The sequence below is a fragment of the Monodelphis domestica genome, chromosome 4 (genome assembly GCF_027887165.1).
Source record: "Monodelphis domestica isolate mMonDom1 chromosome 4, mMonDom1.pri, whole genome shotgun sequence".
In the NCBI taxonomy this organism is placed as follows: Eukaryota; Metazoa; Chordata; class Mammalia; order Didelphimorphia; family Didelphidae; genus Monodelphis; species Monodelphis domestica.
Window position 1 is genome coordinate 140,022,632 of NC_077230.1, and position 26,376 is coordinate 140,049,007.

General features: G+C 33.8%; 1 protein-coding gene across 7 annotated transcripts in view; it reads right to left on the reverse strand.

Moving 5' to 3' along the window:
- The window catches only part of LRP1B (LDL receptor related protein 1B), a 2,480,145-nt gene that overhangs the window by 716,719 nt on the left and 1,737,050 nt on the right, over positions 1–26,376 (reverse strand). For all 7 annotated transcript variants that reach the window (XM_007494117.3, XM_056797188.1, XM_056797186.1 and 4 more), the window contains 2 exons: positions 25,818–25,943; positions 21,280–21,411 (listed from right to left, as the gene is read on the reverse strand). In XM_007494117.3, coding sequence (XP_007494179.2) covers positions 21,280–21,411; positions 25,818–25,943 — 258 coding nt within the window. The remainder of the gene's footprint in view (positions 1–21,279; positions 21,412–25,817; positions 25,944–26,376) is intronic.

Consider the following 26,376-nt stretch of genomic DNA (forward strand, 5'->3'; position numbering starts at 1 on the left):
TTGGGGGATGGAATTTGTATTCTATTTTATAATATAAATAACATGGAAATGTGCTTTTCATGTTTACACATGTATAATCTATATCAAAGGCCTTGCCTTCTCAAGGAGGGAGGGAGATAATATGAGGAGAGAATTTGAAATTCAAAATTTAGAAGTATTAAAAATCATTTTAAATGTAATTGAGATAATTTAAAATGTTTAAATATTATCTTTTATTGATCTATTTTCTATTTTAGTTGTTTTTTCTGATGAGATAGTATGCATTTTCTTTTATTTTTTAAATATTTTTACTTCATTTTAAAATTTTAATAGAGTCATTAGATACTATTTTTGTCAGTGAGCATTTGTATGCCTTTTTTAGCTGGAGAGTTCTGCTTTTTAAGAAATGCTTTTCTTCAGTGAATTTTTGTTCAATTTACCATTTAACTCAGTAGAGTATAATTTTCTTCAATATTTTTGCAAATGAAGGTGCCTCTTTAACTAAGTTAATAATTTTCTTTATACAACTTTCTTTCAGCACTCATTTTTTCTCTTATTTTCCCGCTACCATTCTTATCTTAAATTTCTTTAAGTCTTCTACAAATTCTTGTTGGGCTTGTGCTAATAGCATTTTTTCTTTTCTTTTAAGTCTTTGCTTAGAGTTGTATTGACATTGTTGTATCATTTTGAGTTGTATCATTTCCTAACACCATAGCAGCTTTTTATATTTGAGTTCTTTTTGTTTTTGTAGGCTCATTTACCCAATCTATTTCTTTACTTTTAAGTTTTTTTTTAAACCCTTACCTTCTGTCTTGGAATTGATACTTTATATTGGTTCCAAGGCAGAAAGAGTAGTAAGGGCTAGGCAATGGGGGTTAAATGACTTTCCCAGGGTCACACAGCTGGGAAGTGTCTGAGGCCAGATTTGAACCTAGGACCTCCCATCTCTGGGTCTGGCTGTCAATCCACTGAGCTACCCAGCTGCCTCCTTTACTTTTAACTTTATGTTAAATTTGGACTCTGATCAAACTAATTCAGGACTCAGTGCCTTGACATTTTTAGACTTATATCACAGGTACAGAAAGTTTTTGTTGCTTCTGAGATGGTTTGATCTGATGAGTGATGTGGTCACTGCTTTCCTGTTCTGTGCTCTGCTCTTGCTTAATCCAGGAAGGGTCCCTGCTGCTTAGAAGGTACAAGTGTTGGCACTCCTCTTGGCCCTGAAAATGTGACCAGATCCTCTGTTCTTCTGATACCACAAGCACTAGTGTTCCTCTCTGACTTGGAACTGGAAACAGAACCCTTGCTGCCCTAGAACAATGACCCAGAACACTGTATAGACAATAGAATTGCCAATCAGCACCAGTTATACCCAGTACCAGCAAAGAATCCCATTCAATCTATTTCTGACCAGTTGTCTGACTCCTTTACCATCTCTGGGCTAAGAACTCCTAGAGAAGCTATGGTCCAGCTGCCTCCAAGGTTCTCATCTGCTGGTGTTACTACTGGTACTACATGTGCTTTGATTCAGGCTAGCCCTCAGCGCTGTGTCATAGACTTTTCCCACCAACTTCCCAAGTTTTCTTAGGCTGGAAAAATGTCTAAGCCTAACTTTTCATTGGCCCTGCCACTCCAAAATTTGATTTGAAGCTTTGTTTTAAAACTGTTTGGGAGGTATTTAAGGCAAAAGATTGAGGCAAGGAATACAACTTTATAAACAGTTCAGGAGAGAAAGAAGTAATGGACAAGGCGATTGAGTGGGAGAATAGTGAAATGTCAACCGAATATGGGCAGGATGAAGGTGATGATGATGTTCCTTTGGAGTAAGGGACTGAACAAAGTGTAGACTTTCACAGTTCATGATCTTGGAGTTGGAATAATTTCAAATAAAGGTGAAATTAAACATTTGTGCACCTCTCGTCTACATCAAGTTATGACCCCAACTCCCAAGATTTGAGAAATGAAACCTCTGAGGTGAGGGTATTAGATAAGTAATGCATCTGAGAATGGGGGCAGAAAAATGGCTGAAAAAAGTAGAAAATCAAATCAAGTGCCAAAGTAACTGAATATGTTAGTAGAAAGACCTATAAGTCATTGCCAACAATGAGAATCAGCAAAATGTTGAATAATCAGATGACATAAAGAAGAAAGTTTGTTAAGCGTCAGTGGTCTGGAAAATTCTTTGGAGACTAAGAGAGTATGCTCATTTGATCAACATTATTAGTCTCCTTTTGCCATTATTTTAGATGACTTCTAATGTTTCTTCCAATTTCAATATTCTATGACTCTATGAGTCACTTCCCCTAGAGGAAATTGTGATTTTACCCTGCTGCCCTAAATGCAGATTTCTGTTCACTTGTGCTTAGGGCAGGTCAATGACAAGTTAATTCCGTAACTAGTATGTAATTTTTATGAAAATTAACCCTGGCTTAAAGGCTTCAAAATAATATTTAAAAATTTTAAAATATATATGTTATGCAGATAATGGATAGGTATATCTGTGTGTGGTTTTTCTTTCCCAACTGAGACTTAAGTTTTGAGTATCCCTACTGGTTCTGCTTTACATCTGCTACTTATCACAGTTAAGTAGATAGGTTATGGGGTGATGTTGCAGAAAGAATTCTGACAATTTATAAAGTCAATCATTTATACTTTAACAATATCCTTGTTATAAGCCTTTAAGTATGTATTTAGCTTCTCTATCAGTAAAGGATTATTAACCTAATGAACCAGCAGGAGTCTATATTTTTCCACTTGGCCGCCACTTTTGTGAATAAAAATAGTACTGGGATGTCTCAAATACACATTACAAGATATTAGGTATGCAAATGTGATTGCTATCATTTTCTATTAAATGTGTAAATTTAAACTTGTGCTAAGTGAAAATGCCCAAAGTAAGTCTACATCTATTTTCTCAGACCATTTAGGATAATAAATATGAAATTAGCAGGGATACAGAGTACATATTAATATTCTAAAGGATGTTGAATCTTGGAAACTACAATTATGTCTTAATTACTACAAATAAGAATTACCAGCAAGTCCAACATTTTTCCCCTGACAAGTAAAATAATATTTTTGAGATAAAAAGTTTCAAAGAATTTCATGTAGGAATACAATAGTAAATCATGTATAATGTAAAGATATTTAAATATAGATAGAATAACAATTTTTTGTGGTTTTCCAAGATATTTATTGTAATTTATAAAAATGTAATTTATGATTAGACAGAAATTTTCTGATTTAAATGGCTATGGAAATGGCTATGAAAAAGAAATGTGTTAGGACTTTGGGGGGCAGCAGCTGTGCTCTCCCAAAATTCCCATAGAAATTACTTTAAAATAAAATCTCCAATCAAATTCTTTAGTGGCAATATGAAAAAAAAAGAGGTCAGAGTGAGATATTCTTCCATCACAATAACACTTAGAAGACCTCAAAAAGATATCTGTGACTCATAGGTGGAGGCTCAACAAAAGCCCATGTGGACAAAATATCTGTGGTGGTCACAGAAGCTAAAGAATTTTTGGAAGTTTTCAAGACAGAGATGGTAAGAGAATCTGGTTACTAGTCTGAAAGAGTTTACATGGATCCCTTGTTGTAAATAACCATAGTAATCTAATGTTTAATAAATCCAAAGACCTAAACTTTTGGAATAAGAATTCAAAATTTGACAAAAACTACCAGGACAATTGGAAAATGATTTGGCAGAAACTAGCATCCCAAGACACAGTCAAAATGGTTAAATGATTTAGACAAAAAATGTGATATCATAAGTAAATTAGGGGATGTGAAACAGTTTCCAGATGAAGAAATTAAAACTATAGTCATATGAAAAAAATGCTCTTCACTATAAGTTAGAGAAATGAAAATTAGAACAACTTTGGGGTACCACTTTATACCTATCAGACTAGTTAATATGACAAAAAAAAAAAATGAAATGTTGGTGAGGATTTGAGAAAACTCAGATGTTGATACTGATAAAGCTGATTGTTGACTTGGAAGTATCTTTAATTAGGAATCAGGATTGGCAGAGAAATAGAATTGGTAAGTTATAACTATTATGATAGTGACAATTATTAGTTGATTGACTTACTGAGTATAGAATTTATAACACATAATCCATAGTATTAGCAGTAAGGTAATTATTTATAATCATATAATTCTGTATAATCATATAGACCTAAAAAAGTAAGAATTTTCCTTTTGTGGTAATACTTTGCTGTATTTTCTTGATACATTTTACCTATTTAGTTAGTTTTAAGATTCTGGAGTTATAATCATGTTTCTTTTCTAAAGAATGTCCATTTTAAAGTCTTCTCTCTCCTTTTACTGCTAACTCCAACTTAATAGTAAAAGATTTCCAGGAAATAATTGCATCTATCACCCAGTCTATTTCCTGCATAGAGATCCAAGAATCTATTGGCTTTTGTGTTAAATATTAATTTAAAAAACACTAATTTGAGGTAGGATTTGAAAATGAATGGTCACAAATGATATTAATATTCTTATTTGTAAAGGCTATACCTGTATTACCAGTTAGAACAGAATCATAGGACTTGGGAAAAATCATCTGCTTTCAGATAAATGAATGTCCAAATAATTCAGGTGAGATGATTGTGGACTATCTCCTTAAAGATCATCAACCAAAGTCTATAATATCTCTTGGCAATTCACCTCTTTTTTTTGTTTCTTTATTTTTGCCATTTGAATTCCAAGTTCATTTTTATGTCTAACTGAAATCTCCTCTGTACTTACTGAAGTCTATTTCCATTGCTTAATCCTCTGTGGAATGAAAAACAAGTGACTGACATACTGCTTATAGAAAAAAACAAAACAAAACCATGTATCCCTTAGCCTTCTCCAAGTTAAACAACCTCACATTTTGTATCTGTATTTTGCGTAATCCAGGTTTATTACTAATCATAATTTTTTGTCCTACTATTCCATAGGACTTTCTGTAAGGCACTATTGGAATAACTACTTTAAGTAGTTATTCCATGAGGAATTTGTGATAGTTGTCAGACTTCCTAACATTAATACTAAGTTATATCACTTGTTTCCCTAATTAGGAAAATTATATAGAGGCATAGCAGAGAGAAAAACTGCCTTGGAACCAGAGGACCTGTATTCAACTCTCTATTATTTCCCTGACATATGAACTTGGGCAAGTTCCTTTATATCTCTGAGCTTTGTTTTCCTTTTCTAAAACATAATACCCTTGTCCTGAATGGCCTTTAAGGTTCCTTCCAGCTCTACATGAATGATTTTATTTTCTTGCTAAAATTCTATAGTAATTTTAGAAAAAAAAAACAGAATTTGTGGATTCCTTCTCCACTACATCATTATGGTGAGATTGGGAATAACATTCAAATACTTGTTCTGTCTACAAATGAATAAATATATCCTTTACCTCCCTACACTTCAGACTCCTCATGCTTAAAATGAGGAGAATATACTAGATGATGATAGGCTTCAGGTCCCTTTCCCTTCAACAACCTGTGTTTATATTCAGATTAAATCTTCAGCTACCTATATCCACTAACTAAGTCAAGGGGGCTTATTAGTGACTAAAAATTAAGTTTTTAAGATGTTTCAGATGACATCCAGCCAATGGGTCCAACACTAATTTCCTTAGTTCACCTATTGAACAAATAAGTGAGATAAAGTTAATAACTATATTCCTGGATTTGTAATTTATAGCAGTTGTTAAGGACTTGGTCAAGATTAATCTGTCATTGCTATTAAAAGTGATGGTCGAGAGAAACCCTTAAAAATCAAGCAAATACTCCTGTCCTTTTTCTAGCAGTAGCAAACAAACATTTTGGGAAAAGATTAACTAGTATATCGATAGACCCCTTCATTCCTCTACATGTGAACCATTTTGTTTTTCTAAGCCTCCTCATTTTAGAGAAGCCCAAATCAGAGAAAGCTATTATTTTTCTCACTCTTACTTTTCCCCTTCCCTTCAGTTTCATCTTTTCTCTTTCTTCTGTTACTCAATTTATTTATCACAGCTAGGCAAAATGGCCTCCCATAGAAATATAGTCACTATATAGCATGAAGCTTAAGTGAAGATGAAGAAATTGTTTCCCTTCCTTCTTTTAATCAAATCATCTAGTAAAGTATTCAACACATCTTCTTGCCCTGGCTCACTGGACAGAATGAGACTGAATGATTTCATAGAATTAAAGACTTGTTACTTTTGAACCATTTAAAAAAAATCAGTTATCTATTTGATTAAAAATTAACAGTCGGACTTCCGGGTAAGCATGACGGCCTGCTAAATGTGGCTTTCTCACTCTGCCTGGCATATACCGACATATACCGATAAGAATCACCCCCAAAAGACCTTAAGAATCTTTATCAGAGGAGTGGAGGAGCTATAGAGCAGGGCAAAGTGAAGGTGGGTGGGATTGGGACTTTATCAGCATATAAGAGGGGGGAAAGGGCTTCCATACAAACAAGTGGATCCACCCTCCCCCACCCCCATCTATAGGGCTAGAGCCAGGGCCAGCACACGCCAAGACAAATGAGCAAGGGAAACTGAAGTGAGAAGAGGGCACTTATGCACCCTTGGGAGCTGACTAGGACAACAGGGGGACCCCCACCTGAATGCAGCAAGGCAAAAAAACTCAAGATGTGAGAGAGTGCAGACCTCAGGTACTCAGAGCCAGAGCACCCATCGGAGCCAGGAAGTGAGATAGGAGTCCCTCTGGAATGAACAGGGTCCTTGGGAATTGACTAGGTCTGCAGGGGACCCACACCAGAAAGTAGCTAAACATGAAAACCCTGGCAAGAGAGTGCAGACACTGAGTGCCCCCTGGAGGAAGGTAGCAAGAAAAGCCACAAAGAACTGAGGAAAACCTAGAGCCTGATCATTAACTCCATACACAAAAGACCTCCTCAGCAGACTCTGATTTCTGACTAAAGAGGGAACTGAAAACATCCAGAAAAAATGGCTAACTCTTCATAGGAGCCTCAAAATCCCAGCAGAAAACCAAAAAATAAAGCTGTCACTCTCAAAAATTTTTATGGAGGAAAAACCCAGGCTACAGAGGAAATACTGGATGAAACTCAAACAAAGGCAAAACTGAAAAAAATGAAAATTGTCCACAACCCTGGAAGAGGCTCAAATGGAGCTTATCATCAGAAAGATGGAAGCCCTCTGGAAAGAGAAGTGGGAAATGGTTCAAAAAGAATACCAAAAATTTATATTAGAGAACCAAAAAATTACAGCTGAATGCCAAAAGATTAAAGCAGAAAACCAGGCCTTAAGGACCAGAATTGAGCAACTGGAAACCAATGATCTTGCAAAACAGCAAGAATTAATAAAGCAAAGAAAAAAATTAATGAATTAGAAGAAAACATAAAATATCTCACTGACAAGGTGACAAACAAGGAAAACAGAGGAAGGAGAGACAATTTGAGAATCATTGGTCTACCTGAAAAACCAGAGATTTACAAAAATCTCGATGCTATACTACAAGAAATCATCGAAGAGAATTGCCCTGATATTCTCAAACAATGGGGCAAAATAGAAATAGAAAGGGTTCATAGAACAGCCTCTATACTAAATCCCAAAAAGACAACCCCCAGGAATGTAATCTCCAAATTCAAGTGTTTCCAAGCTAAGGAAAAATCTTACAAGAAGCTACAAAGAGTAACATCAGATACAGAGGAGCACCAATAAAGATTACACAAGACCTAGCAGCGAACACACTAAGAGACTGCAAAGCCTGGAACATGATATTCAGAAAGGCAAGAGAACTGGGTCTTCAACCAAGAATCAGCTACCCATCAAAACTGACTATATACTTCCAGGGAAAAGTATGGGCATTCAACAAAATAGAAGATTTCTAAGTATTTGCAAAGAAAAGACCAGATCATAGTGGAAAGTTTGATATCCAAACACAAAGAGCAAGAGGAACATGAAAAGGTAAATATGAAATAAAGGGAAAAGGAGAAAAGTGGTTTTTGTTCTTTTATTCAAACTCTCTTCTATAAGGGCTACAATTAGATCAAATTATATATACTAACATATAGAGGGAAATGTTATGTATAAGTTTCAAAAATTGTATGCAATAATAGAGTAACCAGAAGAATCACTCATAGGGAAAGATCAGGGCATTAACATGATTTGGAGGGGGAAAAACAAAACAAAAAGAAAGCTAAAGGGGGGGGGCAGCTGGGTAGCTCAGTGGATTGAGAGCTAGCCCTTGAGACAGGAGGTCCTAGGTTCAAATCTGGCCTCAGGCACTTCCCAGCTGTGTGACCCTGGGCAAGTCACTTGACCCCCATTGCCTAGCCCTTACCACTCTTCTGCCTTGGAGCCAATACACAGTATTGACTCCAAGATGGAAGGTAAGGGTTTTTATTTTTTAAAAAAAGAAAGATAAAAGTAGGGGGGAAATCAATGAGGGTATTAAGATATACTTGAAGAAATAGAAATAAAGTAAATAGAATAATCTTTGTCACACAAAGATACACACGGGAAGGGGAGGGGAAGAATTCTCTCATAAGAAGGAGAGGAAAAGAGTGCTAATTGGTACTACCTTACTCTCAGTGAAATCAACTCTGAGAGAGAAGAACATCTAGATCCATTGGGATCTTGAATTCTATCTTATTCAACAGGAAACGGGAAACCTAGGGGGGTTATGGGAGAGGGAGTACAAAAAGGGAGGAAAGGAGAGGGGAGAGGAGAAGGGAACAAAAAGGGAAGGGCCATAAAGGGAAGCATAACAAGGGAGAGGACTAGGGGGACTGATTTAAAGTAAATCACTGGTTTAAAAGGTTATAGTAAAAGAAGAAAGGTCAGAATTAGGGGAAGATATCAAAATTCTGGGGAATTCACAAATGACAATCATAACATTGAATGTGAATGGGATGAACTCACCCATAAAACATAGACAAATAGCAGAATGAATTAGAATCCAAAACCCTACCATATGTTGTCTTCAAGAAATACACATGAGGAGGGTAGATACTCACAAAGTCAGAATTAAAGGTTGGAGTAAGACCTATTGGGCCTCAATTGACAGAAAGAAGGCAGGAGTAAAATCATGATATCTGACAAAGCCAAAGCAAAAATAGACCTGATTAAAAGGGATAGGGAAGGTAAATATATCCTGAAAAAAAGGAGTATAGACAACAAGGAAATTTTACTAATCAACATGTATACAACAAATGGTATAGCACCCAAATTTCCAATGGAGAAACTACTAGTATTGAAGGAGGAAATTGATAATAAAACTATACTAGTGGGAGATCTGAACCATCCACTATCACATTTAGATAAATCAAATAAAAAAAATAAATGAAAGAGGTAAAAGAGGTGAATGAAATCTTAGAAAAATTAGAGTTAAGAGATATTTAAAGAAAAATAAATAGGGATAAAAATGAATACTCCTTTTCAGCAGCACGTGGCACATTCACAAAGATGGACCATACACTAGGTCATAAAAACATGGCATACAAATGCAGAAAACCAGAAATAATTAATGCAACCTTTATAGATCATAAGGCAATAAAAATAATGATCAGTAAGTTTACATGGAGAGCAAAATCACAAATCTATTGGAAATTAAATAATGATTCTCCAAAATTGATTAGAGAACAAATCATAGAAACAATTATTAATTTCATTGAAGAAAATGACAATGGTGAGACATCCTTTCCAACATTATGGGATACAGCCAAAGCAGTACTCAGAGGAAAATTCATATCCCTGAATGCATATATTAACAAAATAGGGAGTGCAGAGATCAATGAATTGGTCATACAAATAAAAAACTTGAAAGCTAACAAATTAAAACCCCCCTGAAGAAAACCAAATTAGAAATCCTAAAACTTAAGGGAGAAATTAATGAAATTAAAAGTGATAGAACTATTGAACTAATAAATAAGACAAGAAGATGGTACTTTGAAAAAAAAGAAACAAAATAGACAAAGTACTGGTCAATCTAATTTTAAAAATGAGAGAAGAAAAGCAAAATATTAACAGTATAATAGGTGAAAAGGGGGACCTTACCTCCAATGAAGAGGAAATTAAGGCAATCATTAAAAACTTCTTTGCCCAATTATATGGCAATAAATATGCCAATCTAGGCAATATGGACGAATACTTACAAAAATACAAATTGTCTAGACTAGCAGAAGAAGAAATAAAATTCTTAAATAATCCCATATCAGAAAAAGAAATCCAACAGGCCATCAAAAAACTCCCTAAGAAAAAATCCCCAGGCCAGGGCCTAATGGATTCACCAGTGAATTCTAGCAAACATTCAAAGAACAACTAATCCCAATACTATACAAACTATTTGACATAATGAGCAAAGAGGGAGTTCTACCAAATTCCTTTTATGACACAAACATGGTACTGATTCTGAAGCCAGGCAGGTCAAACACAAAGAAAGAAAACTGTAGACCAATCTCCCTAATTAACATAGATGCAAAAATCTTAAACAGGATGCTAGCAAAAAGACTTCAGCAAGTGATCAGGAGGGTCATTCACTATGACCAAGTAGGATTTATACCAGGAATGCAGGGCTGGTTCAATATTAGGAAAACCATTGACCATATCAACAAGCAACCAACAAAAATCATATGATTATCTCAATAGACACAGAAAAAGTCTTTGACAAAAATACAACACTCATTCCTATTAAAAACATTAGAAACCATAGGAATAGAAGGGTCATTCCTAAAAATAATAAACAGTATATATCTAAAACCATCAGCAAACATCATCTGCAATAGGGAAAAACTAGATGCATTCCCAATAAGATCAGGAGTGAAACAAGGATGCCCATTATGACCTCGATTATTTAACGTTGTACTAGAAACACTAACTGTAGCGATTAGAGAAGAAAAAGAAATTAAAGGTATTAAAATAGGCAAGGAGGAGACCAAATTATCGCTCTTTGCAGATGACATGATGGTCTACTTAAAGAATCCTAGAGAATCAACCAAAAAGCTAGTCAAAATAATCAACAACTTTAGCAAAGTGCAGGATACAAAATAAACCCTCATAAGTCATCAGCATTTCTATATATTTCCAACACAGCTCAGCAGCAAGAATTAGAAAGAGAAATCCCATTCAAAATCACCTCAGACAAAATAAAGTACTTAGGAATCTATCTCCTGAGACAAACACAGAAACTGTATGCACAGAACTACAAAACACTCTCCACATAACTAAAACTAGACTTGAGCAAATGGAAAAACATTAACTGCTCATGGGTAGGACGAGCCAATATAATAAAAATGACCATCCTACCCAAACTTATCTATTTAGTGCCATTCGAATTGAACTTCCAATTTTTTTTTTTTACTGAATTAGAAAAAAAACATATCAAAGTTCATTTGGAAGAACAAAGGATCAAGGATATCCAGGGAAATAATGAAAAAAAAATACAAAGGAAGTTGGCCTTGCAGACCCAGATCTCAAACTAAAAAAAAGCAGTGGTCATCAAAACAATTTGATTCTGGCTAAGAGACAGAAAGGAGGGCCAATGGAATAGACTCGGGGTAAGTGACCTCAGCAAGACAGTCTATGACAAACCCAAAGACCCCAGCTTTTGGAACAAAAATCCACTGTTTGACAAAAACTGCTGGGAAAACTGGAAGACAGTGTGGGAGAGATTAGGTTTGGATCAACACCTCACCCCCTACAACAAGATAAACTCAAAATGTGTGAATGACTTGAACATAAAGAAGGAAACTCTAAGTAAACTAGTTGAACACAGAATAGTATACATGTCAGACCTGTGGGAAGGGAAAGGCTTTAAAACCAAGCAAGACATAGAAAGAGTCACAAAATGTAAAATAAACAATTTTGATTACATCAAATTAAAAAGTTTTGTACAAACAAAACCAATGTAACCAAAATTAGAAGGGAAGCAACAAATTGGGAAACAATCTTCATAACAAAAACTTCTGATAAAAGTCTAATTACTCAAATTTATAAAGAGCTAAATCAATTGTACAAAAAATAAAGCAATTCCTCAATTGATAAATGGGCAAAGGACATGAATAGGTAGTTTTCAGCCAAAGAAATCAAAACAATTAGTAAGCACATGAAAAAGTGTTCCAAATCTCTGATAATCAGAGAGATGCAAATCAAAACAACTCTGAGGTATCACCTCACACATAGCAGATTGGCTAACATGATAGCAAAGGAAAGTAATGAATGTTAGAGGGGATGTGGCAAAGTTGGGACATTAATTCATTGCTTGTGGAGTGAACATTAATTCATTGCTTGTGGAGTTGTGAATTGATCCAACCATTCTGGAGGGCAATTTGGAATTATGCCCAAAGTGTGATAAATGACTATCTGCCCTTTGATCCAACCATAGCACTGCTGGGTTTGTACCCCAAAGAGATAATAAGGAAAAAGACGTGTACAAGAATATTCATAGCTGCACTCTTTGTGTTGGCAAAAAATTGGAAAATGAGGGGATGCCCTTCAATTGGGGTATGGTTGAACAAATTATGGTATATGTTGGTGATGGAATACTATTGTGCTAAAAGTTATAATAAAGTGGAGGAATTCCATGGAGACTGGAATAACCTCCAGGAAGTGATGCAGAGTGAAAGGAGTAGAGCCAGGAGAACATTGTACACAGAGACTGATACACTGTGGCACAATCGAACGTAATGGACTTCTCCATTAATGGTAATGCAATGTCCCTGAACAATCCGCAGGGATCAAGGAGAAAAAAACACTACTCTCAAGCATTGGACAAACGGTGGGAGTAAAAACAGCGAAGAAAGGTAACAGCTTGACTACATGGGTCAAGGGGATATGATTGAGGAAAGACTCAAAATGAACACCTTAATGAAAATACCAAATACATGGAAAAGAGTTCAGACCGAGGACACATGTGATACCCAGAGGAAGCATGCATTGCCATTGAGAGGGGTGGTGGGAGGGGGTGAAGAAAAAGAAAATGGTCTTTGTTTCTAATGAATAATGTTTGAAAATGACCAAATAAAATAATGTTTAAAAGGGAAAAAATTAACAGTCAATTACTTCAGAAGCTACCATAATTTTTACAAAAAGACAAACGAATGAACGTATTCCTTACTTTCCCAGAAAAAAAAAAAAACTTTTCCAAAAACTAAATATACACTTTTAAAAAATGGACCATGCAACATACTTTAGATAAAGAACACTACAAAAAAGGTAAGTTATAGCAACAAAGTTCATTGAGTATCCGTCAACTCTGCTTCCTAGCCTCCATATGTTATCTTTCACTAGACTATAAACTCCATAAGAGAAAGGACTGGATGTCTTATCTAAACTTTATAATTTCCTGAGACCTCGTATATGACTTTAACCCTCAGTAAATAGTTATTGAATTGAACTGAATGGCTAAGGCTGACTATGAATGTTCTGGCTATGAATGACAAACCAATTTTTACCTATTCTAGGATTTAAAGTATTGAAAGATCATCTTGCCCTCCTGCTCGCTCTCAATTAATTAATCAGAGGTTTATTCCTTGGGGTTTACACTCAGATCAAAAGTTGAGGTTTTGAAGGTATTGACCTTTATTAGATATTAATACCTTAATATGGATTAGTTTGTCAGATCATGGCCTTAAATAACCATTCAGTTTTGAAAAAAGAATCAAGGAAATGAAGGTATCACAGAAAGGAGCACTTTCTAAGTAAGACAGGATTGAGTAAGACACTACAACAGAAGGCAGATAATTAGAGGGAGCCCAAGCTAGGGAAGCCAACTTGAGGATCCTACATAATTGGCATAAAGACTGAAAAAAGCAAATGCCAAGTAAGAAAAAATTTTAAATGAAATAAACAAACAAACAATCAAAAAAACCCAGACTATCCTTCTGGATTTCATGTTTATGACTTGCTTACCTTGCATTTGTTTTCTAAGACTTTTTATAAGTATTCTTTTCTTCTGATTTTTAGGGTACTGTTAGTTCAAATGACACCAACTTGACCTTGAAAATCTATTTTAAAAAGAACTAAGGCAATTAAATAACTATAAAAAGTGTTTATAGAACGAAAGCACAGAATTAAGAAGAACTCAGGTCAGTCCTCACAATTTATAGGGTATGGTTTTTGCTGCCAGTAAAAATTACGAGAGGTTAAAAATATTTCTCTGAACCTTTTTGCCACACAATGCTAAAGGACATAAAGTTGTTGAGTGTTAGTTATGTGCTTTAAATAAGGGAAAGCCTAGTATTACATAGACCATTCCCAGAACACTCAACTTCATAGCAATATGTAACCTGATTCCGATGAGATATATAAATATTTTATATATAGATATCTATGTGGTATATAAAATTATGTGTATGTATATGAGTATATACATATATATTGTATATATGTATATACTCATATACATATGTAAACTATATATTATCTATTTACATATATAACTGTTAAAAAGCAAATTAATTATGTACATTCTGTTTCAATTAGGGTTTTTAGTCTCCTTAAAACAGAAATATCTATATTGTAATAAATCCTTATTTGCATTGACTTATAATTGACTCCCTCCAAAAAATTTGTAATACTGTTTATATACATATGATTACGTATCTGAAGTAAGTTGTATTTCTTAAAACAAATCTATAACACGGATTCCTATTTATCTGCATTAGTTTGAATTAACATAGTTTTAAGTTGGTAAGTTTACTGATGAAGCTACCTCCCCTCAAATGGATATATGTTTAGCAAGTACAATGATAAAATCATGATTTTTTAAAGGACCTTTAATTTCACACAAGTAATTGCAATCATAATGCCCTAAAGAAAATTTTATTTTAATAATTACAATTCTCTATAGTTTTGAAATACAAACTTTAAGGGAGTTAAGGGGCAAATATGGCAGTCCAGGATTTTGTTTTAACACCTGCTTATCCAGTGAGCATTTTCATCATGTTAATTGTCATTTTTAGGAATAAGGGATTGAAAATGTTAATATATATTTCATAATATTTCTTTTCAGTATCTGCATAAATACTTGGAAGCAATAGATTTATCAAAGGATAGGCCAAAAAGATGGGATGGGTCAAGAGGACACAGATAATGAAGAAAATCAGTAGAAATCTTGAAAACTCACATATGTATAGCCATATCCTAAACTGAAGAAGGGATTCTATTGAGTTTCCATCCTGAAGGTGTTATTTGATTACTAAAAAAAACACACTATTAGATTTTTTTTAATAACTAAAACCAAAACATTTCTTCACCTTTGAGTACTAGAATAAAAATGCATCCAATACTGTTTTTTAAACTTCTTCCTCAGCTAAAAAACATATTTATTAAACTATCAAATGTAATATTCATTCTTCAGAAGGGAGACCACCCAGAAGGTCCAGGATTTTCAAAGCTCCCTTTTTTTAGTTATATAGGGTTTTTCCAGTGGTAATCAACCTTTGAAGATTTTAAGTCTAGCCACAGGGTTTTCCTTCTTAAGACAGTAACCAGAATTGTTTCTTGTAGCAAAATACTTTTTCTATGAAAAGCTTTAATTCATAAGGACAAAACCCAGCAAAATTCAAATGAAATAATCCCTTCAAAATGGAAGCTCTGAAAAAAACATCTTTTTCACAGTACAAAATTTGGAAGTGCTAGCTTTTCTGTAAATTGTCACTTGTAATTAACATGTGCCTCTTTTCTATGACTCAGAACCATTTTCATTAGGAAAAGAGTAATTGTAGTTTCTCATTTTCTCTTCTTTATTCTTGGATGCTCATTATAATGCTGGACTATAGGAGAACTCATTTCATAAGACTATTAGAGAAGTAGAAAAATATGTGTAAATAAGTAAGCTGTGTTTAACTCTTCCCTGGTTTCATTCTTTTAAAGAACTGGAGAGTGGTAACATGACATAGTGGATAAAGAGCCAGTTTGGGAGAAACACCTGAGTTCAGGTCCTATCTCTGATATCTGTTGGCTATGTGCATCTTAGTCATTTAGCAGAGAAGAAGCCAATCTGGATTGACAGAATTTCCTCACAGGGAAAGTGTGACTTAAAGGTTACTTAAGATTGAAGGTTGCTTTCTTCCTTGTAAATTTAATGAATGGTCTACAAATACTCTATCATCCCTTAGCCTTAATAACTCATCTCTACTTTATCCTAATGAAGTACATTTGGCAAAGCATAGAAAAAGAAAGACTTCAATTGAACCATTATCTATCATTTAATGTTTGAATCAAAAAACAGCTTATATTGACATTAAATCATATTCCTCATCTTTTTTCTTTATTGCTTTTTGAGATATGTTTTACTATTTCAATAAAGGGTCAGAGAGACACATAGATGAGAAGGTAAACAAAGGAAAGCCATAAAAAATAAAGAATTAACATATACAGTACTTAACATGACCTCAAGGTCCCTTTTTAGTTTTTATTTTCTATCATTAAAAAACAACAACCATTGTATTAGGTACATTTTCCTAGGTGCTATATGTTGTTGAATTCTGACATCTTCAGAATATTTTAGGATGCTATTTATTCTTCACCAGATTGGCTTTGAAATTCATTTCATTTATCTTCTCAGAAAACAGTGGGATTCCTAACTGTTCTTGCTTTCCATCAGTTAGAATGTATTACTATATATCTGCTATTTATGCAGAATTAGAATGGGCAATATGGTAGTGATGGGAGGATGGGAACGAAAGAAATGTCAAAACCCCTGCTTCTTCATTACATTATACTTTCCATTCCAAAGCACTTCAAAAATAAAAGTAATACTATAACACTTGAGTGCAGTGTAGAGATGAAGATTACCAAAATTCTACAATATTTTAAAGAAATTTGATGTTATTACTTTCAAGTATGTATTTTAATATAAATAAATGAGGTCCATAAAATGTTAAGATACACCTGATAATTTTTATAATTGTTTAAATGCCAATTATGCTTCTAAATATATGAATACAGCTTGTTAGTACATCCTCTCTCCAACCCCATTTAGAGTATTAATTTCTTCACAGAAGATTAAGAAAAAATCATTTTTCCACATCCAAACTAAATTTAAAATTTTAAATGTTTAAAATTACTTTTAAAGAATACTTTCATATTTCAAGGTATTTCTTTTAATATCTCGCACACATAATCCTTTATTATTTTGTTTCAATTGTACATACTTACAAAGCAATTTTCATTCTAAAAGATTTTTAATATTCATTCTTTGGTAAAGACCAACTGAATATATTAACTCTCTTCAGCAATAAAATGAGTTTATAGATGTTTCCTTATGAAAATTATAGTCCTTCTCCAACATCCTTAAAACTCTGCTTAAAGTCTGTAGTAGTCCACCCCTAGCTATGGGCAAGGGAAACAGTATGTACAGAGGGACTTAGAAGAGAGCATGCTCAGTCTTGCACATGGTTGGGAAAGCCTCTGACCCTTGACCCCAGCTTCCCCCAGGTTAGGTGGGAAAACAGATTTCTTTGTGTTCACCTGGCTAAGAGAAACCACACCTATACCTTGTCATTAACCAATGATAATCATCCCTATGTATTGTGTATATTTGCATATCAAAGAGATTAAATACAGGGCCACAGTAAGCTCCGCCCTCTCTTTCTCTTTGATCTCAGTCTCACTGATGTCTGTCTTTGCTGGAGCTTGGCATTCTGGCCAAGCTCCATCTTTGATTCCTTTCCTTATCTACTTCTCCCACCTGGGACCTGGCCTTCGGCCAGGCACTTTCTTCTTTCTATCATGTCTCTGACCTGTGTGGTATTAAATTTGGATCTTTGGATGGGTATAAGCCTTCTGAGTAGTCCACTGATCGGAGTTTTGCTGTGTCTCCTTGATAATTAATAAGGCCTGGATTTCTGACTCATTCCTGCTGCCTCATATCTCTAACTTGGCTCCACCATCCCCCTTGCGGCATCCAGAACTTCTATCCTTCTTCTATCTTCCTACCTTGAGGCTTCTCACTGGATCAGGAAGCTTTATCACCTTATGTTGTACCTCTTTCCTTTTAGAAAGACATTGAATAGAATCATAGAATAAAAGCTTTTAATTTGAAAGAAACTTTTGAAAGGTATTTAGTCCAAACCCCTCATTTTATAGATGTGGAAGAAAACTAAAACTCACAGAAATGATGTGATTTGTCATATCAGGAAAGCACTTATATGTCTTCTGTATAAAAACAACCAACTTTTAAAAACATTTAAAATTTAATGTGAAAAATGTAAAAAAGAACTAAAAGAATAGTTTGGGATCCATGAGATCAGGATCAGTATATGAAATGTATGCTACTAAGCAGTTCTGTGCTTAATTATCTGTCTATGATGGAGGCTAATAATAATTACCACCTCACTTTCTCACAGATATGAGGATTAATACTTATTTTATAAATACTAGGAGGCTCTTCTAAGATAGGTGTAATATGAACTCAATTTTTTTTTGCACATCATACATATTCATTGCACTTCATATAACAGGTAATTTTTTTTTCTTTAGGCTAAGATGCATTAATATGCCTTTCCTGGTATTTTACAAATTTTTAGAGAACTTTATAGAATCAGGTAACAACTCACGTGGATAAGCTATTTACTTTCAAAGAGTAGGTAGTATATTAATTGTAAGGTCAGACTACTTTAACAAAATAACAGCTTTTCTGGCCTATAAAAATTCAACTCTTTTGGAGCAAATTTCAGACTTAAAAGTATATAGTATGTTATACTAGACAGAAAAAATTACTAATGATGCAATAAAAAATTTAAAAAAATGTAAGAAAAAATTAAAACCACTGGTTATTTAAACCTAACTTTTAAACCACACTTTTTCATGCATGTTTGCTGGTTTTGACAACTCAGAATGAAGAATGCTAACAATGCAGACTGATCACAATTCTACAATTTATAATCTTTGGAGGAGTACAAGAGGTACTGAAAGGTTAAGTGACCTGTAGAAAGTGACAAAGAAGGACCCGAAGCCAGTTATTTGGTTAATTACCTATCTGCTATGCTGTAAGAAGGTATAATATTTCACTTGGATTTTAAGACAGAGGTAGAAATATAAGGATAATTGAATAAGGGGATGTATAGACTAAGAAGAGGACAGAATTACATTCACAGGAAACAACATAAGCAAGATGAGCTCCCCCCTTACCCCACCCCAACCCACCTTACCCCAGATTTGGGAGGGAGAAAGTGCTCTCATTGGGCTGCTGGGCAGAGGGATGAGTGATGTAAGAAATTTACTCCAGCATATGTGGAGAGGGGGAAGGGAGCAGCTCCCTCTGGCACACCTGCCATAAGTTCACCAACACAGCTCTAGATGATGGAAAGGGGAGGCTTGGAAGTAGGCTTACCTTCTTGTTACCTAGCTAGTGCTGAAATTGAGCCTTTCCTTCCCATGATCCATCCTCAAGCTCCAGGAATGTTACCCTTCAGAGATATTCTAGAAATACACACTTGTTCCAATTTATGAAATTCAATCCTTTCTCAACTCTTTTAATATTTTATATAGGAACCCTCCAGCGTGGCTAGTTTTCCTTGGCCTACTGGAATATAATTCTTGTAAAATATCATTCTAATTCAGAGGAACCCTTGGTACTTAGTCCAAGGCCTATGAATGCCTGATTAAGGCATGTTCTTACCTAGGTAAAATAGTTAGGTTAAAAATGATTAGAGTGGTTTAATCCCCATACCATCAAGAAGATGAAGGAGTTAGAGGCAGGAAGGCCAGAAGAATTCATTATGTGTCAAAACTGTAGTGAGGTAGAATATTCGGGAGATGACAGATAGAAAAGAAAAGTAAAGAAAGATAGAACTTGATAAAATCACTGAATTTCATGATTGTAAGGATACTGGTGACTTTTAAGAAAACTTTTCCCATGATGGCAGTGTAAGAAGATAGACCTCAAGAGGCTAAGGAATAAGTAATGAAGGAAACTGAGGTACCAAATATAAATCACTATTTTTTCAAATTGGTTCAAAAATTCTATTTTGAGTGAAAAGACACAAATAATGGGTTACCAGTGAAATTAACCAAAAGCAATGTATCATCCAGATAAAATTAGTTTTTACCTTTGGTTTTGTTTTGTTCTCCCTTTAATGAGAAAAAAACCCTTTGGGGCAAATATCTCTCTTCATTTAATTGAGGTCTAGTGTCTCAGGCTTCCAAAGACTTGAGAGATTTCAGTTCATTTCACAGAATAAGTTACTCATAAAAAGTGTATGAAGATTTCAAGCAACTCATTAAAGTTGTAGCCAAGAGTCTCATTAACACATGATTTAACAAAATGTGTTTTAGCAAAGGAAAAAAATTCTACTACTTGAAGCTCACCTGCTGATATTTAGAGAGTTTTATAGATGATAAACAAAAAAGAGCTGTTTGTTTTGGCGACACTAGATAAAAATAAAACTTTGCAAGTATAAAAACACCTGGTATGCACATTCACATTTTCCAACACTTCGTCATTGTCATTAACTCAGGAAGTTTATGGATTAGTTAAGATGAAAACTCCAAGGAGAGATTCATTTCTCAAAGTATAAACTCTCAAATGGAGAATGATAATTTTGAATACCTTTTAGAGAATTATACATGTTTAATCTTTTAAACCATATGAGTACTTAGCCACTAAAGTGAAAAATGAATTTACTTTCTCCCTCCAAATAATTTTAATGTCTATTGCATTCAAAGTTATCCACATATGAGTTTTCCATAGCATAACCAGCATAATTTCCTCTTTTTCCTTGATGGTTTTTTAATAAGGAAATGCCAATTAATTTTGGTAGTGGCAAAATGCAATTAGCAAACTAAACCTGCCCCAAAGAAGATACTAGATTCAAAAACCAAAGAGAACAGAGAGTATATTTGAATTTTCTACTGTTTGAGATTATGTGTACCAGAGCTGGGATTAGCATAAATACTTGTTAATTGAATACATATTAAAATGGGATTTTGTTTTCAGTGCACGTTTTCTCTTTTGTTCTTTTTACCTCTAAAAAGTCCTTACTCTCATTCTTTTGGTTCAGTTCATAATCACAGTATTCTAGATTTGGGTCAAGATGAAACTTGTAAAAGCAGAGCAAAAATTAAAATACCATCTGCAGTATTCAAGGCTTATAACAGGATAACACAATAGTCACTCTGATATTATGGTTTAGGGAAACTATATATTTTAATCTTGACATCTGAACATATTTAAAATGATTTGTGGAAAACTTAAACATCATCTATATTTGACTTTTTTATTCCCCATTTCCACTACCATGGCATACTTTGAAAGATGATATTTCAGTCATGTTTAATAAATCAAATGTATATTTGATGAATAAATTATGAATAAGTTTATTTACCTGCATGAAAATCTATTCCCACAGCAAACGAAGTCCCTGATATTGGCATTAAAGCATCCATTTTGTCAGTTGGTTCCAGAGGTATTCCCCTGATTCCCTCATGAACAGAATACATAAGAAATGATTCTATGCCTAAATAAAAAAACAAAACCCAAATATAAATTCAAAATTAGAGCTCAATTTATCATATTAATATTCAGCAATTTTAATTTAATTTTAAAAGTTTCCTCCTCCTTGTTATTTGTCAGCTTGCGAATCACACTAAAATTGCCCTCTCTAGCAGCTCACAGGACCTTTCCTTTTTTCCTTAAAGCAAATTATACAATGCCTTCTATTCTAGGAATCCTTTTCTGGTTAATTGGAATATGTGTTAGCTACTACCCCCACCCCCCCAAAGGAGTTAATGTTGCATTTGTACATAATGCTATGTCTTAATTTGAACTACCTAAGTAGTTTAACCCCATCTAAGACCAAGAGGGGAAAATGTGGTTAATGTAAAAGACATTGGCTTTTCAGTCACAGGACTTGTGTTCAAACCCAAACTTTGCCACCAGCTCTGGATCTTTGACAAAGTCACCCTAACTTTCTGGGCCTTATTTAGAAAAATAATCAGTTAAATTAGAAAATGTCATAAGATCCCTTCTTGCTCTAACCTTCAATGTTTCTTTATAGACTCTACGTCTTTCATCGCTGTCTTCATCAGTCTTTTGGGGTCCAATTTGTTTTGTTTGGGCTGAATTTTGATTTCTTTTGCATAAAGAATTCCTTGGAAAGAAAGCTTCTCTATCAATGGAAATGATCTCTTCCTTTGAAACTTAGTTTTAGAGAGTTGTCTAGGGCAACTTGCCCACAGTCATATAGTGATTATGTATAAAAGGCAGGGCTTGAATCTAAGGTCTTCTGTGCTTTAAATCCAATGAACAATAATAATCACCACATGTATATGACACTATGTGCCAGCAGGCACTGTGCTAAGCACTTTACAGTTACTAAGTTATTTGATCCTCACAACAATTCAGGGAGGTAGGAGCTATTATATAGGTTAGAGAATTGAGGCAAACTGGGGTTAAGTGATTTGCCCAGGGCCATATAAATAAAAAGTTTCTGCAGAGAAATTTGAACTCAGGTCTTTCTGATTCTAGGTCCAATGCTTTATTCATGGTAGCAAACCTAGATGCCCAAATTCATTGGAGAACATGGATTCCTTTCATAAATGTTATCATATCCTAAAATTTAATGTGTTAGAGGACACCCAACATTGCTTAGTTCATTTTAAATAAGAACAAGAAGACCCTATGTCAGTTACTTATTAATTATGTTAGGAGTTTGGCATTTCATTATCTTTTTTTTTTTTGGTACTCAGTTTCCTCAATAATAAAACAGAATAATACTTTCCCTACCTCAGAATGTTGTTTTCAGGGTGACATCAGGCAATATTATTTTTAAAAAGCATGCTAAAAAAGTCTGTTGTCATCCTCCTGCCATGAGTACTCTTGAAAATTTTATTTTATTAACTTGGTAAATGCTAATAATTCTGTATACCAAAGAGAACTGAATTCTTCTATGAGGATTTGGGATCTTAGATAACCTTGGGGTTAAAACTGTGAAGGCCAGTTATAAAAGGATTAATATCAAATCTGTATTGACCTCAAGACATATTCTAAAAGTTATTTATTTAAGGAAAGCATATATGTATGACACATACATCTTTTCATTTGTAACATAAAGGAGAATGAGAAAAAATTATAATAGCCAGTTATATTTTATTGGGAGCAATGGAGAGGAATGTCTCAGAATGGAATGAGCACTTCCCTCGAAGAATCAGATTTGGAATAGGCCAAGTAGACAAGGCTGAGGATTTATCCACTTAATAGTAGCAATGTTGAATAATCAGAAAAGAAAAATGAAGAAGAATCAAAGTACTTTGGCAAATAGAATATTTAGTATCAGAAACCAGGAAAAGGTGGGGAGAAGAGGTGCTTCCCTAATGTTCAAAGGGTAGATTCTTATGGAATTCTGTATTCACTGAGGGATGATATTTTATCTTTTTTTATCCTTAGAATTCTCCTAGTTAGTTGAAGAACTATTTTTTAATGGAGAATTCATCTAATATAATACTACTATGTAGATAGAAGTGATATGGGCTAGAAAGTGAAACAGTTTACCAAGAACCAGAAGATTTTAGTATTCCAAAGTGGGAAGGGCCTGTCACTATCAGATTTCTCCACTAAAACCCTTTTAAACCACACAATTTGGTGGGGGAGAAAAAATCGAAATGTTTGTTTAACTGCAAGTAGAAGATATTGGGTACTAATTTTTCCTCCCTTTGGTGCTTTAGTTTTGGGAAGATAAACTCAAGGAAATATCCATAAACATTTCTACTGATGGGCATTGTACTGACTTATTTATATATGTATTTATGGGATCTGTCAATGATTTTAATGCTTTATTTCCATGCTTATTTATGTTGCTATTTTATCATAATTAAATATTATCCTATTTTTAAAAGTGGCTACTTCAAATTATATAAACTATTCATTTGAGTTTCTGAATTTTATATTCTAATTATATTTTCACCAATATTTAAAATATATAAAGAACAAGGGCTAGTAATGCTAGAAAAATATTTATGTAAAATATAGCTATTATGAAGAATAAATTAATAAAGTCATAACCATTTACATAAATTCAATATATTCACTCTAAAAAGTTTATAATACAAGAGTCTGTGAATTAGAATCAACAAATGAAACTTATCTAGGTGGGAAGATTATATTTGCATAAATACATTGTGGGTTATTAAAATCATCTGAAGGAAATACCACATAAGAATAGTAAGACATTCTAGTTACTTTTATATCATATAAAAATGTTTTCAAAATACTAGAAAATAGATATCTACACTAATTTATTGAAACCACAAATTGTAAACTAGCCTTAATGGGAGCATATGTATTTTGTTGATGAGCCTCAAAGTATGGCAGTCTATTTGGGATTTTTGCAGAAACCTTCGTAAATGCCCTAATAAATAAAATAAGGTTGATAGACACATTGATAAGGTCTATGTCACCAGACAGTCTGGTCACTTTTAACAATTTGCTTGCTATAAGTGAGCATTTTAGAGGATATGTGTAAAGCGGGGGGGGGGGTAAGGGGGGAGAGAGAAACATGGATTAATCTCAGTAACTCAGAATTCCATGCCTCTGGGTATTTCCCTAATCTTCCTCTATTCAGATCTCACATGAAAAAACATAGTAACTTTCCTTGTTAGGCAAAGGCATTAATTTCAAAGATCCCCAAAGTTTTTATTTTGGTTTTCCCTGAAGTAAAAATGGATTTAATATTATTGGTCTGCTCCCAAGTGGCTTCAATATCTAATAAGGCCTTTATCTCATTGAACTTTAAAGAAAATATTATATTTGTTCCCCAGAAGTAAGCTTTATCAATGAATTAATGATTCTCATCAGAAGACTGAAATAAAACATAGTCTAAAAAAGACCTGGAATTCATAACCAAAGGAAAGCTATTAGTTATTATGTAAGCAACAAAACTATATATTGCATCTCTGTTTTCTATTGTGCTAATTGATGCAATCAAAACTAAATCTAAGTACTGGGGATCCAAATGGTAGAAAATGACTTTTCTACCACAATAAGATTTCAAATACCTAAAAGGTACAAATCCTTTCCCCCCCCCCCCCCGCCCCTTATGACCTCCTCATGTCTCATTTCATAAGCTATATGTGAGGATATTTTTCTAGGGGTAAGCTAGGTGAGCCAGAGAACAGAGCACTGGACCCGGACTTACGCATCCCTATTTTACCTTTTCATGCAGACACTTTACTAGCCATATGACCCGGGACAAGTCATTTAATATATCTATGCCTCAGTCACCTAATTTTTAAATTGAAGATAAAACTAACATTTATTTTCCAGTGTTATTGTGAGAACAAAATGATATGCTTGCCAAAAGAAATTTGTAAATTGGTTTGCAAACCTTAAAGTGGCAAGTCAATGTTAAAAAGAAATTACATGTGTGTATATGTATATATTTATGCATATGTATATATGTTTGTATATATAATGACATAATTAATATGCATATGTATTGCATATACATATCTATCATATCATAACAAAAATAATAGCTTATGCAGCTAAGGCCACAAATTAAGAGATCAAATTCCATAGTGTTAAGACCTTGGAAGTCTTAGGGTAATAAATTTAAAATAAATTTAAGATAAATTTAAAAGTAAAGGAAATTTTGCATAGCTTCTAGTCTAATTCCTTCAGTTTTACTGATGAGAAAACTGGGTCTAGACAGGAAAGGTTACTTGCTGGTGGTCACAAAGGTTACAAGTAGCAGAGCCAGGACCTCTGACTCAAAATACACATGATACAATTAAATGTTCCATATTGATATTCATAGTATCTCTGTTTTTTTTTAAATTAATGACTTCTTTGATTGTCTAATTAGAACTTTTATCCACAATACTTAAAATGGTAACAGAGCAAAGTAAGATTTTAAGTAATTCATACCTTGACATGACATACGATTCTTCCGGAGATTATATCCCACTGTACACATGCATGTCCTTGTTGTTTCAGATGTAGGTAAACAAAGCTGAGAACAGCCACCATTATTTAGTTGACAAGAATTGCTACCTAAAAAGAAAGAAAAAAGGCAAAAAAATTGTTTGATCTAACTCAGAAAAGTTGCTCAAATTCTATACTACCATGAATTGCTTAGTACAGCTGCTTCTTTTATACCTGGTAGCTATTGATAGCATTGCACTTCATTTTCTTGAATAATTTTAATTTGAAGATTATGTTTAAAATATATGAATGAATAGAACACAGAAAAATCAAACCCTTTAAATACAAAGAAGATTAATTTTCTTGGGATATCATGTTATCCTGCTGGGCTTAAAAAGGTTAGAAACTAGAAAAATAAATTTTTCTTTTATAAATTTTTTTCAACAATCTCATCATTTCTTTATAGACAAAATGTCCAAGTATATCACATAAACAGCTATTGAATAATATGGCTTAATCAAATCTAAACATTGTACTATTAAAATAAAAGATGTTTTATTAA